Source organism: Hydra vulgaris, chromosome 12 (assembly GCF_038396675.1).
Source record: "Hydra vulgaris chromosome 12, alternate assembly HydraT2T_AEP".
In the NCBI taxonomy this organism is placed as follows: Eukaryota; Metazoa; Cnidaria; class Hydrozoa; order Anthoathecata; family Hydridae; genus Hydra; species Hydra vulgaris.
In genome coordinates, this window is record NC_088931.1 from 48,781,343 (window position 1) to 48,795,841 (window position 14,499).

At 27.4% G+C, this 14,499-nt stretch overlaps 1 protein-coding gene across 1 annotated transcript in view; it reads left to right on the forward strand.

Moving 5' to 3' along the window:
• Positions 1-14,499, forward strand: part of LOC100203783 (protein transport protein Sec24A) — a 62,281-nt gene that overhangs the window by 41,199 nt on the left and 6,583 nt on the right. Inside the window, exons 24-26 of the mRNA XM_065813544.1 lie at positions 3,040-3,129; positions 3,271-3,363; positions 3,878-3,981. Of these exons, the coding sequence (XP_065669616.1) occupies positions 3,040-3,129; positions 3,271-3,363; positions 3,878-3,981 (287 nt within the window). The remainder of the gene's footprint in view (positions 1-3,039; positions 3,130-3,270; positions 3,364-3,877; positions 3,982-14,499) is intronic.

Here is a 14,499-nt window from a genome sequence, read left to right on the forward strand (position 1 = left end):
TCATCAATATCATCTCTTGACTCCACTAGTTGCGTTCTACCTGATATTGCCAACAAACAAGTTGATCCATTGCTTGACATTCGTATCACTCCAGCTTTTGTATCTAAAGTGATTTCCTGCCTAGACTCTTCTACAGCTTGTGGCCCGGACAACATACCTGTTATTGTCTTGCAGAAGTGTTCTCCGGAGCTGTCGTCTATACTCTCAAAACTGTTCAACAAGTGCTTATCAGAGTCTTGTTTTCTGGCCTGCTGGAAAGCGGCATCTGTTATCCCTAACTTCAAAAATTCTGGATAGCGATCTGATTCGTCTAACTACTATTCCATTAGTCTTCTTCCTATCATAAGCAAGGTTTTTGAATCTTTAATTAACAAACACTTAATTTCTCATCTTGAATCTAATAACTTACTTTCCGACCATCAATATGGTTTTCGATCTTTTCGTTCTACAGCTGGTTTGCTAACAGTAATAACTGATAGGTTTTATCGTGCATTAGATAAAGGTGGAGAGGTTAAGGCTATTGCTCTTGACATTTCAAAAGCTTTTGATAAAGTTTGGCATGCTGGTCTTCACCATAAGCTTTCTTCTTATGGAGTATCTGGCAACATCTTTAAGATTATCGAATCCTTTCTTTCCAATCGTAATATAAAAGTTATATTTGATGGACAGCACTCTTCCTCTTATTCTGTAACTCCAGGGGTTCTTCAAGGTTCTATCCTTGGCCCTATACTCTTTTTAATTTACATTAACGATCTTCCAGATATTCTCACATCTAAGTTGGCATTGTTTGCTGATGATACTACCATTTATTCTTGTCGTTATAAGAAACCAACACTTTCTGATTGCTTGGAGGGGGCATTTGAGCTTGAAAAGGATCTCACTTCTGCTACAGCATGGGGCTCACAGTGGCTGGTGAACTTCAATACAGATAAAATTCAATTTTTTTCAGCCAATCGTTATCGCAATAATTTAGATCTTACTATATTTATGAACAGTAATGTACTAGATGAGTCATCTACTCTTCATCTTCTAGGATTAACTCTTACTTCCAATCTTTCTTGGAAACCATAATCAAATCAGTTGCAAAATTAGCATCTGCTAAGGTTGCATCTCTTTATCGAGCTTGTCACTTTCTTACTTCGGATTCTATTCTCTATCTCTATAAATCTCAAATCCGGCCTTGTATGGAATACTGTTGCCATATCTGGGGCGGATCTTCTAATGATGCCCTTTCTCTTTTAGACAAGGTACAAATTTATACGCATTGTAAACATAGTTGGACCTGCTCTTGTAGCCAACCTCCAACCATTATCTCATTGTCGTAATGTTGCTTCTCTTTTTTTTTTTCTTCAAATACTATAATGGGCACTGCTCTAAAGAGCTAGCGTCTCTTGTGCCATCTACTAAAATTCATTCTCGTGTTACTTATCATTCAATTAAGTCTCATCCTTTTTCTGTGACTGTGCTCCAAAATCCTTTTAATCCAATTAAGTCTCATCTTTTTTCTGTGACTAAATGCTCCAAAAATGCTTATTCGTCTAGTTTTTTTCCTCCAACATCAGCTCTTTGGAATTCGCTTCTTTCATCTTGCTTTCCTGATTCATATAATTTGCAATCCTTTAAGTCGTCCATCAATCGTTATCTTGCTCTACAATCTTCATCTTTTCTCTTCCAGTAACTTCCAACTTTAATTAGTGGTTGCTTGCAGCCTTGTTGGAAGCAAAGATGTTTAAAAAAAAAAAAATTTGATAAATGTTGTGTTTATGTAAATTTAGAAATATTTTTTTGTCTTTGCAGCATCTTATTTAAATTATATCTTTTTGTATAACTGATTAAAATAGAAAATTCATTTCTATGGAAATAAAGCGATTCCAATAATACTAAAAAATTTGTTGTTAAAAATCGCCAAGTGCATCAAAAGTACTTATCTTTAAAATTGTTATAAAACTATAAAACCTTTTTAAGAGTGTACCATTGGTAGTATAGAAAAACCTTTTTAAGAGTGTACCATTGGTAGTATAGAAAAACCTTTTTAAGAGTGTTCCATTGGTAGTATAGAAAAACCTTTTTAAGAGTGTTCCATTGGTAGTATAGAAAAATATTTTTAAGAGTGTTCCATTGGTAGTATAGAAAAACCTTTTTAAGAAAAAAGCCTTTTTAACCTTTTTAAAATCTATTTTTTATTTATAGTTAAAAAAAAAATTTTTATTTATAGTTGTTTTTTAATATTTCCAAAGTATAAGAAAATTTTAATGCTCTAGGAAATTATGAAAAAGATTCCTAAGATCATTGAAAATTTGCAGGGTTCCTAATACTTAAAAGTCATGTTGGGTCTCAAATGATGCAAAGATTATAATCATTTTATCAAAAACATATTATCAAAAAAAGTATTATGTAAAATAAATAAAAATGTATGTTTTTCATTTATAGTTAAAAATGTCATTTTTTATGCAATAAAATCAAAAGTAATAGTTTTTTTTAATCATAAAAAGTTTTACTCCACACCAGGGATGTGGAGTCCCAAAAAAGGCTCTGCATCCCTGCTCCACACTTCTATACAGTCTTATCTTATGAGCATATTTTTCTCTGTTTATAATGTCTTGGTTTATAATAAAATTTAAAAATTTTTTAAATCCAGTCTGTAGCGTTTGTAAAAAAAAAAAAAAAATTTGTGTTGAAAACAAATCAAGCTATCTTATGCATGTTTTATCATATACAAATAATATTATGTACAACAATTATAAACATAATACAACTGCATAAAAGTGTTAAACTTCATGCATACACAAATGCATTCTGTTAACAATTTTTAACAAAGTTTAAGATTTATAAACAGCTACAAATACGATTAATAAACAGATGCATATACAACTACAAATTTCATTAATAAAAAATTTTTTAAATGTTTGTATTTTTTTAGAGTTTTTATATTATAAAAAGTTATTGTTTTAATGTGTTTACATAATTTATTCAGTAATTGCCATGTTTTAAGTTGTTTCTTAAACTTTAATTTTTAATAATTGATGTTGTATTTTGAAGCATGATGAAAGTTACTCTGGTCCACCAATACTTCATGCATCAGCTGAAAGATTGAGTAGGCAGGGTGTCTACATTTTGGATAATTGCAAGGTATTTTTTTATTGTTTAAAGTTTGATAGTTTTTAGTTGTTGTACAAGAACTTTTTTTTTACTTAAAACTTTTGTAAGATAGAAAAGTTTATAAAATCAAAGTTTTGAATTTTTTAATTATAAAAACTTTTCTTTTCACAGAAATTATATATATTCGTTGGAAGAGATACCCAAGATAATGTAGTTCAGTGTCTATTTAATGTATCAAATATTTCTATGGTTCCAGAGTTATCAGTAAGTGCTTGTTTTTATTAACTAAAAAAGTCTTTTAGTTGATAAAAAAAAAATTTTAGTTTATAAAATGGTTTTATTGGATTTTAATCTTTTTTTTTTTGATCATATATTGTTGTTAGAATCTCATCATCATTAGAGGTAGATTTTATGGTTTAAAACATTGTGTTCTGATCATTTGATAGCATGAAACATATTTATGCATGCTTTTGAAGACCATATTACTGTGTGAACTGTGTTTGTTATTTTTGGTGTGCCATTTTAATTGTTTGTAGATTCGGTGTAAACACCATTTTTACAAGTGTAAACTGCTATTTTTTATTATTGGCATAAATTAAAAACATTAATTATCGAATTTCATCATTAAGATATAAAACTGTTGATATGTGTGTAGTATGTTTTATTAATGTGGAAATGTTTTGGCAACTGCTTAATTAATATTCTGCAAATATAAAAGTTATGAAGAGTTTTTTTGCATATATCTAGATGTGTACAAAATTGTTTATTAAATCTTTAGAATCGTTTACCAGAATTGAATAACAACTTGAGCTTAAAGACCAGAAAGTTTATTGAAGATTTAAGAAAAGACAGACCATTTTATTCTCCATTAGAAGTTATTAGGTTTGTTAACTGGGCAGTGACAATTTTGGCTTAAAGCATGAATAAAAAAAAAAGCTTAAACATAATAAGTTTTTTTGTGTTTGTGTATATAAACTTAAATAATAAGTTATTTGTCTTTGTTTACTGATTTGACAACTTTTTTGTTATATATATATATATATATATATATATATATATATATATATATATATATATATATATTTTTATATATATATTTATATGTATATATATTTATATATATATATATATATATATATATATATACATATATATATATATATATATATATATATATATATATACATACACGCCTTGTTACGAGATTTTGCATCGTAACGAAAACGCATTACGCATTTGTAAGTCACTCAACTTGGCAATTATATTTTGTAATGTTAAAAGTTATATTGTGTCACTAGCGTCTTTTCAAGTACCGCATTGTAATTGAAGTTATTTTATTAACGCATTAAAAATCATACAAACAGTTTTTTTTCTCACTAGAACAAAAGTTACAAATAAAATCTAAGTTTCTATTTGAAAAATCATTTTTATTATTTTTTTCGAATATGAACTAAATTTTAATTTGAAAAAAATATTTTTTTCATAAAATGTAAAATAATATTTGATTATTTTCTTATAATTTTACAGTTGGTTTTTGGTTATTTTATTAACTGGTAATAAATTTTTTCGTATTTATTTTGTGACCTCTTTTTAATAATATTTTTAAACAATAAAGATTTTTTTTTATTATTTATCAGTTACCGATAACATATTCGTGATCATAATTTATTTTCATAAATTAAACGAACCTCATTAAAACTTTACGTTATTGAATTAACAATAAACAAAATATCTTATTAGTGAAATATTTACATAAAAATAAATCGTGCATTTTTTAAACTATAATGACAACAAAAAAATTTTATATTTAAAAGGAATTTATATATTTAATTCCTTAAGATAAAACCTAAAACACTTTATTTTTTTAAACTAATTTTTAACAACAACTAAAAAAGTTATTAAACAAACTGTTTCTTTAACAAAAAAATCTATTAGTTTACAATTGCGGTTAAATGCTTTTACTTACGACTTTATTTCTTCTGAATAAACCTCGCGTTAACCACAATCAAATAATAATTTAAAATATTCTAAAAGATAAAAGTTTTTGCCTAGCGCAAAACTGCTGAACGCTTCTTAACAAGGCCTGTATATATATGTATATATATATATAACCTTCGGAATTAGGAAAAATGAGGTTAGCAATATTTGCTGATCTCAAACTGTTTAAGGTCAGCAAAAAATTGCCGACCTCTTACACTTTCAGGTGCCAAGGGTTATATATATATATACAGGCTTGGTCAGGAAGCGGAAGCGATCGCTCTCGATAACTGATAACAGGAATAATATTTAGTTGCGAAAAGCTGGCCAGATTATTTAGTCTTTTTGATAACATTTGAAACAAAAAGAAAGCGCAAAAAAGATTAATTGGACCGATGAGAGACAATTACAAAAAAAAAAATAATCTTAAAAATAACTTTTAACGCGAAAAAACTTAAAGCAAAATAAATTACGTTTAGAACAAATATTTTCTAAACATTGCTCTGTAATAGTTTTTTTATAAAATTAAGCGACATTTTTTTATATAAAAAACATCTCACGATTGCTTAATAAGGAAACAAATGTTTTTTTATTTAATAAAGAGTTTAATATAATTTTTATTTATATACTCTTGTCTTATTTCCAGTGCTGAACAGAAGGGTTGGGATTAAAAGGGGCTATAGTCCCGGGCCCTGCAATGTTAGGGGCCCTGAAATAGTTAAGAAGACTTTTTTTTGAGTCATTTTTACGGTGTTGCACATAAAAAGGCATCCAATATAAAAATAGCCCTAGCCCCGAAAAGTCTAACAAGGTTCTAATAAAACTAACGCTAGCTTTAGTTTTATTTAAGCTAAATTATTTTATAAATAAAAAAGTTAATTTTTTTAATAACAATTTTATGTTTCGCGTGAAAATTTTAGCATATTTGAAACAATTCTTAGTAAGATGAACAATCAAATAATTAAATCATTTTGTTACTGTAGAAATTAAATTAACTAGATAGAAATCAACTAAAAGATAGAAATCAACTAAAAATACTTTATGAAGAGGAAACAGAACTGCTTCATAATATCGCTAATGATGTTTAGCGAGTAGGCTTTTTAATTAGTATTTAAAACAGAAAAAAGTAACTTTAAATTAAAGGATAATGAGTTAGTAAGAATCGCAACTGAAGCGAAAATATTTAAAGCTAGTAAACCAATATGTAAGAACTTAAAAACTTTTCTTTATATTTAATAGCTTTCTATATATATATATATATATATATATATATATATATATATATATATATATATATATATATATATTATATATATATATATATATATATATATATATAGCGCAAGTTACATTGTATGCATGTTTGTGTTTAATAACCAGAAACTTCTTTTAAGTTTATTTCATAATTAGTTTTATTAATCTTCGATGATTATTAACAGTTTCATTGAAAACACAATTATTTGTTGAAAGTCTTTTTGTTTAACAAATAAATCGTAAAAATTGCTTTAAAAGATTACATTAGAATAAAAAACAGATGCACATAATTTCATTTACATAAAATATACATACTTTTAACTAAAAAATAAGAATATACTAATAAAAATCAAAATCAATAATACATAATAAACTTTCAAAATTTTGACAATTTAAGAAATATATATTTAAAACACTTATTTTTGTAAACAAGTAATATTAGTTTAAAAGATTTACGGCTTTGCAGATGTGGCTCCGAGAATGAGCCATAGTATTAAAGTATTAGTTCATATAATAAACCTGTTTTTTTAATGCTTTTATCAATTTTTTTAATTTTAAGTAACTTTTTGTAAAAAAAAAAAAGGTTTTACCAAAAAAAACATAGATTCCTTTGCTTCCCTTAAGTTTACCTTCACATTTTTTCAAATAAACCAACAGAATCTACATAAATATAACAAAAGATTCTTAAAAAGTCAATAGAAACCTGTATTTTTTTTGCATTTGTCATACTTTTTTAATTTTGAGTAACTTTTTGAACCAAAAAAGGGGTGTTGTCATAAAAAATATAGGTTCCTTTACTTTCCTCAGATTTATTTTAACATTTTTTCAAATAAACCCCCAGAATCTACAGAAATAAGAATTAAAAATCCAAAAGAAATGAGTGAAAATCTGTTTTTTTAATGCTAATATTTTATTTTTTAATTTTAAGTACCTTATAATATGTGTTCTTAAAACAGTATATGCTAGAAATATCCACAAAATTCGAATAATACATTTTTTATAACAATTCAACAGAAAACTCTTGAACTTTATTTTGCTTAGTCAGCGTATTTTTGAAACCAATAGAATTAGTTTGTTCAAAGATTTGGCGGGTTTTTAGTGTTCGCGGATACTCTTTTTATTCTTCCGCACCAAGATGTTTTGAGAACATTCAAAGTAATGTATGTTTCCATGTATGTCCGTAAAACAAAAAATTTTTTTTACGGCCATACATAAACTTAAATGATCTCAAACTGACTACAACACCTGGCCAGTTTTTCGCAACTAAATATTATTTCCGTGGTCAGTAATCGAGAGCAATCGCTCCTGCTTCCCGACCAAGCCTGTATATATATATATATATATATATATATATATATATATATATATATATACATATGTATGTATATATATATATATATATATATATATATATATATATATATATATATATATATACACACACACACACTTTTATAGCATACAGCATGTTCAGAAAATGAAAAAAAAAATAATTAAAGAAAAGATTGCTGCCCCATGCCTAACTCTCAGTCAATGTAATGACACTCTTTTGTGGCAGCAGGCTATAAGATAGTTGGTGTATGTACTGAAACCCCCCACAGTAGGCTATTTCAGTGTGATGTTAGAGATGTTATCTAAACACGCATTCATATTTATAATTTTATATATAATATATATATATATATATATATATATATATATATATATATATATATATATATATATGTATGTATATATATATTAGACTGCTTCATTTTAAAGTCATGAAAAAATTTAAAGTACTATTGAGTCTTATCTGCTGCGCAAACCCCTATTTTATTAGTAATTTTTTTTTTTTTTTTTTTTTTTTTTTGAGTTTTGATTATTTTTAGGGGTTGCTCAAGTGCCTAAATTGTCTTATTTTTGACTTTTTACCTTTTTTAAGCCCATTTTCGGCACACTTGAGCAAGTTCTAAAACTCAAAATAATTCAATTCTTTTTCTTTCCAGAGTTTCTTGTAAGTTATAAGAATCAAATAAAAATGTATGGTATTTTTATTTTACTGAATTATTTTATGTTAATCTATCTACAAAATTGCAAGTTTATGCAGCTTTTTACCCATTTTTACACAATGAATCTTTATCTTTATAGATATGTCAAATCATTTGGAAATAAAACCTTATTATATTGCCTAAAACATCTATATATTGCATTAAACGTCTACAAAAACCTTATTATATTGCATAAAATGTCTAGCAATTTCATTAAAAAAATTTCTTTATAATTTTTTTATTTTTTGAAAATATTATATTTATATTGTTTTTTTGTTTTTGGATGTCGTAGTTTTTCCTCCATATTACAGCTTTTAATCTTTCAGTTTTCAATGATTACTAGGACATATACAGTTCTGTCCTAGTAATCAATGACAACTGAAAGATTAAAAACTGCCTCCTGAAATATAAGAGTAGAAAAAATTTGCAAGTCCAATATTCTGGAGAGGTTTCATCCATTGACAGTCATTTTTACTTTGGCCTATCATAAGGAACAATAGCCACGAATTTTCTGTGACCAATTAAACTAAGCTTGGAGGCTTCGGTCCACTGAAGTCTGAAGAATTGACAACCTGTATGTTAGCTCCTATTTGGCTAATGGGTATTCATCCATGCTATGAAATTCAAAGCTGTATAGTTTTTGAGCAATATCACCTCTTTCTTCACATTTTTCATCAGCTAAGACTAGTACAATAAGATAAGAGTCCAGAAACCATGTGTGCCATTTGATAGATTCGATGACTGATTCTGCCCCAATCAGATGTATTCTTTAACCTATTTATTTGCCAAAGAGTTCTCGTATCCTGGATAAAACAAAAAATTGTTAACCTTTCTTTAAAAAAAAAGTTATATTTTAGATGTTTTTAATAATTATCAAAACTTTTTATTCAAACTAAAAACCTTTGCTGCATTTATTTATGTCTAAATTTGGGCAATATTTTTTTCTTAATTTATTTATTTACAATATATATTTTTTAATTAATTAATTTATTGATTGATTTTTCTTTTATTTAATTATTTCGAGATGGCTGACCAGAGCGAATATATGATTGAATATCGTGTTTTGGCCTCTGTATGGTATTATGAGAGCAATATTGAATAAGTATGATAATGCCAGATGTCATGACAATATTTTTTTTAGTGATGAGTGTGCTTTTTATGCAGAAGGTAAAGAGTCACAAATCTGGATGTGGAGCAAGGCAAACCCACAATTTTATGAACAAATTGCCCAGCATCCACCAATATTTATGGTATGGGTAGCAATGTCTGCAAAGTACTTGATTGGGTCGTTTTTTGTGGAGGGTTCCATAACAGCTGATTCTTATATTCAGCTTTTGCAGACATTTTGCTTTCTTCACATTTCCAGCAGGATGGAGCATCTGCTCACACTGCCCTAAAAACAGGTTAAAGCTATTTAAGATATCTCTGATTGCATTTTTTTGATTTTCGCCAGTTCCACAAAAAATTGGCGGAATTTCCAACAGGTGTATTTCCTTGTTACTGTTTATTAATACTGCTAATCAATCTTTTTCCAATTTTTTTCCATCAGTGTATTCATGACATTTTTCATCAAAATGGAGTTGAACTAAAATGTTCTTATTGATTTTTTTAAAATTTCTCAAATCGTCCTTGATCCTCTTTGATTCATCATGAATGACCTTATCTACAGCTCATTATGCTGTAGAGTTTGAACATTTAAATTCAGCTATATTTCCACCCGATTTAGTGATTATCAGGGTTGTAAACAAACCAGTTTTTTTTTTAAAAAACCATGGTTTTTTTTAAAAAAACAAACAAAAAAACTATGGTTTTTTTTTTAAACAAAAAAACAAACAAAACATGATTTTGAAATAAAACAACAAAAAAACCGTTTTTTTTAAAAAAAAAAAAAAAAAAAAACCATGGTTTTTTTAAAACAAAAAGCAAAAAAATCATGGTTTTTTTGGTTTAAATTAGGTTTTTATTAAAAAATGCCGTATTTAGTTATCCTTTTAAATTAAAAAAAAGCATATTGCATTATATTTGAGTAAACTATATTCTTTATCAATATAACTGTTATATATCATCAAAATTATTCAATACATTATTATTTAATGTTCTATATATAAATACAAGCTTTGCTGCTTTTTCTTCCCCTAATTGGCTTCTTAACTTAGAATGAACAAGGCCAAAAGTTGAAAAAATTCTTTCGATTCCAGCACTAGAAGCTGGTACACTTAATAAACCTTCAATATCCACTATGTTACAATCCACAATTTTTAGAAATTTCCACCATTCTATTGGCAATGTATTTATTAAAACAGATTCACTATACAAATAGCTTTTATCAAATGGAGCAGGTTTGGCTTTTAATTTGAATATTATTGGTAACAAGTTCTTGAACTCTTTATCTGCGAAATTCATGGCAGTTTCATTATCATTTTCAGAAAGATTAGATCCACAATGTCTAGGATCTAGTGTGTTTGCCAGGAAATGAGCATCACTGACAGTCTGAAGGTATCTAGATTCAATTTTTTTTTTTTTCGCTTGTTAAAAATGATAAACTGTTCATCAAATCTTTAAAAATTTCAACAGTGTCACTTATTTTTGTTTGATCACTTTGCAACTTATCTAGAGCTACTGTAATTGGTTTTAACATTTTTAATAAATCTTCTGTGTTTCGCTTTATCTGTGTATCACTTACTTTTTTACCAATCATGGGATCCAAGTGTTTATTTTTTTTAAACATTGTGAAAATGATGCTCCAGTTGTTGACATATTTTTCAAGTGAAAAATATGTCAACAACATTTCAGTAGGAAGTGGCAATTTTGTTCCTTCGCTTAATTTATAAATTGCTCCAGCTTGATGATTATTTCTTATATATTTTATTATTTGTGTAACATGCTTGCTTACATTTTCATTTTGTTAAGATCATTTGCTAAAAGATTCAGCATATGAGCAGCACACCCAGAAGTTATGATAATATCTCTTTCAGATGACAGTACTCATTGATTTCATATTAGCTGCAGTCATAAAGCTTTTTACTCTGCATCCAAATTTACGTCTATTGTCAAATTTACGTCTGCATCCAAATTTACGTCTTACAAAATCTATTGCTTCTCTTGATAATTGTGTAAGATATTCACCAGTATGTGAATGACCAGAAGTGGTTGTTTCTACTAAAATGTTAATTTTATCTGTAATTACAGAGATACAAACTATAGGTTCACTATGGACATTACTCCAGCCATCAAAAGACATGGCTACAATTTTCTCATTCAAATACATTACATTTGTCAATTTCTTCTGTGTAAACCCTATCTAACATTTATCCTCCAATTTGAGTTCTATTAGGTAGAGTGTATACTGGATGAAGCATATTGATAAATTTTTTAAATTCTTTGTGTTCAACTGTTCTGAAGCTAGAGTTTGTACTGTATATAAATCTACCAAGTTGCAGATCAAATAAATCTTTCTCTTTGAGGCTTGTTTGTGTGAAAAACTTATCAATTTTCAAATATTTATCAGCTGATGTTGAATTGGGCTGAGACTTTTTCATTTGATGTTGTGATGTTGATGGTGAGATACCTTTAAAATAAAATTGCAGTTTATTGAATTATTCTAAGTTAATATGTCTATATGTGATAGTAATTTAAATATATATGTTTACAATTTAGGGAAAGTAAAATTTAAAATGACAAAATTAATAAAATTTAAAATGACAATGCAGTCATTTAATTACCTTCAAGAAGTTGTTGATCTTCAATTGACTCCATAATTTCATGGGGTTGTGATTGCTTGCACTTTTTTATATTTTCATGCATCCTTTGAATTTGACCTTCTATTTCTTTTCTACACGCATTACAAACTGCTCTACACCCCTCTTTCTTTCTGGAACAGTCATTCGTGTATATTTTAACCAAATCAAGTTGCATTTGTCCCCAGTTTTTTGAGACATTTTTGTGGTATTAATAAATTATGTTAGAACTACTTATACTTTTGCTAAACATATAAATCTATATATATATATATATATATGTACATATATATATATATATATATATATATATATATATATATATATATACATATACATATACATATATATATCGTTAAGAAAACTTCCTGATGAAATAAGTTCATCATCTTGATGAATTTATTGGTTGAAGACTCTATTCTATGAAAAAGCAAAAACAAAAATCATAGATTCAAAAATAATCATCTATATTGAAGATTAGTTTTATTTGTGAACATAACCCTCTTTTAGTCTCCTGTTGTAAGTTCAAATCTTTTTAAAAAAACATTAATTTGGTTTAAACCAACATTTTTTTAATTGGTTAAAATCATGGTTTAAACCATTTGATTAAAACCATGCAATCCTGGCGGTTATACTATTAACCATGGAAGCATGCTGCCTATGACTTATTCCTTTCCAAACACCAGCATCAGCAGTACTCTTGAAAATATCTTTTGGAAGTATAACAGTATTAGCTTTTATGACTTTTTTCTTTAACTCTGGATCTGGGTATGGAAAATCATAATTATCTTCATTTTTCTCAGATCTATTTGAGCTGAATTCACTCTCTTACATGTTTTCAAATTTGATTTCATTTCAAACTTGGATAAACTCCTGTTTGCAGAGTAAAGGTACCTTGTGTCGATTCCACCTATTCTAGTTTTTCTATCTCCTAATTGGTCCAATAAAAATGCAACATCTTTAGTCTTGTCTTGATCACTTCGTTTCCTATCAGCTTTAATGATTGCAACCAGAGTATCGAGCTCAGGTGCAATTCAAAAGACCTTTTTCATCTGAGTTAAAAACTTCCTTCTTTTTTCAATCTCTCATAAAGTTTGCCTTGCTTTATTTTTTTTAACAGTTTCAAGGTTCGGATCAGCTTCTCTATCTTTATACTAAAAAAATGTGATTCATAAGTTCGGTATATTTTTTACGACACATCTATTTCAGTTAATTCATTTATTTAACAGCAGACATTAGTAATAAGTCTCTATCTTTGAAGTCCTCTAATAAGTAATAATATATAAATAAAAGAAAAACATATACAGTCTGGTATCTACCTGATTGTTTGTAATTGCAAAATCTGAAATCCACCCTTAATCCGAGGTGCAATTAACTTTGAAAGAGTGCAGCAAATATGTTTTTCATTATGCAAGCTGATTTCAAAGTTTTTTTGTCAATGAATTTCTTTTTGTTTTGGGTGCTTCTTCAAATGTAAGAAGTATTGCAAAACCTCATGCTCTGTAGAAAATTTGTCTTTTGGTAAGGATGACCTGGATTTTCTTACCAAAAAATGTGTCAACTTTTTTTTTACTTTTTCCTGGCATGAATAAATCTGTAGTAAATAGCTGTAATTGTTATAAGGAGTAAGTATATCATGAAAGTAATCAATATTTAATTCCTGCGTTTTTAAACCAAAATTAAATATTGTCTTTGTTAAAAAGTAATTCGCTTAACATGTTTAAGCAAATACACAAATTTGTTTAAATTAATGCGGAGCGCAAAAGTTGGTAAAAATCTGCATAACTTTGCTTTTTTGGAAATAAGTTTAAACAAATTATTTCAAAAAAATAAATTTACCATGCATTTTAATTTTTTTTTTTTAACTTAGAAGAAACTCTGGAAAGAAAAAAAAATTTAATTTTTTTGAGTTATTCCTCAATATAAATCGAACAGTAGTAAGTGACCGGGGTTGATTTTTGAACAGGGTCGGGGCCGGGTTTAATGAAATATTACCAAGGCCGGGTTTGTACCGGGGCTGCATAAACATTTATACATCCTAAAGTATATTTTTTTAATCTAAAATTTATGTTATGTTTTGTATATATATGCGTATATAAACATCATTATGATCAACATGATCATCATAATCATCATCATCATAATCATCATCATTATCATCATCATTATCATCATCATCATTATTATCATCATCTTCAACAGCATAAAAGAGGAAGGCTAAAGCCTGATGATCATCATCATCATTATCATCATCATCATGGTGATGATGATGACTATCATCACCATCATCATCAGGCTTTAGCCATCCTCTTCTATGCTGTTTTCCTAATATAAACAATCTAGAGCATTTTTTTTCTTAACTAAAGCTCATTTATACAATATGTAAGGCACTCTTCAAGTTT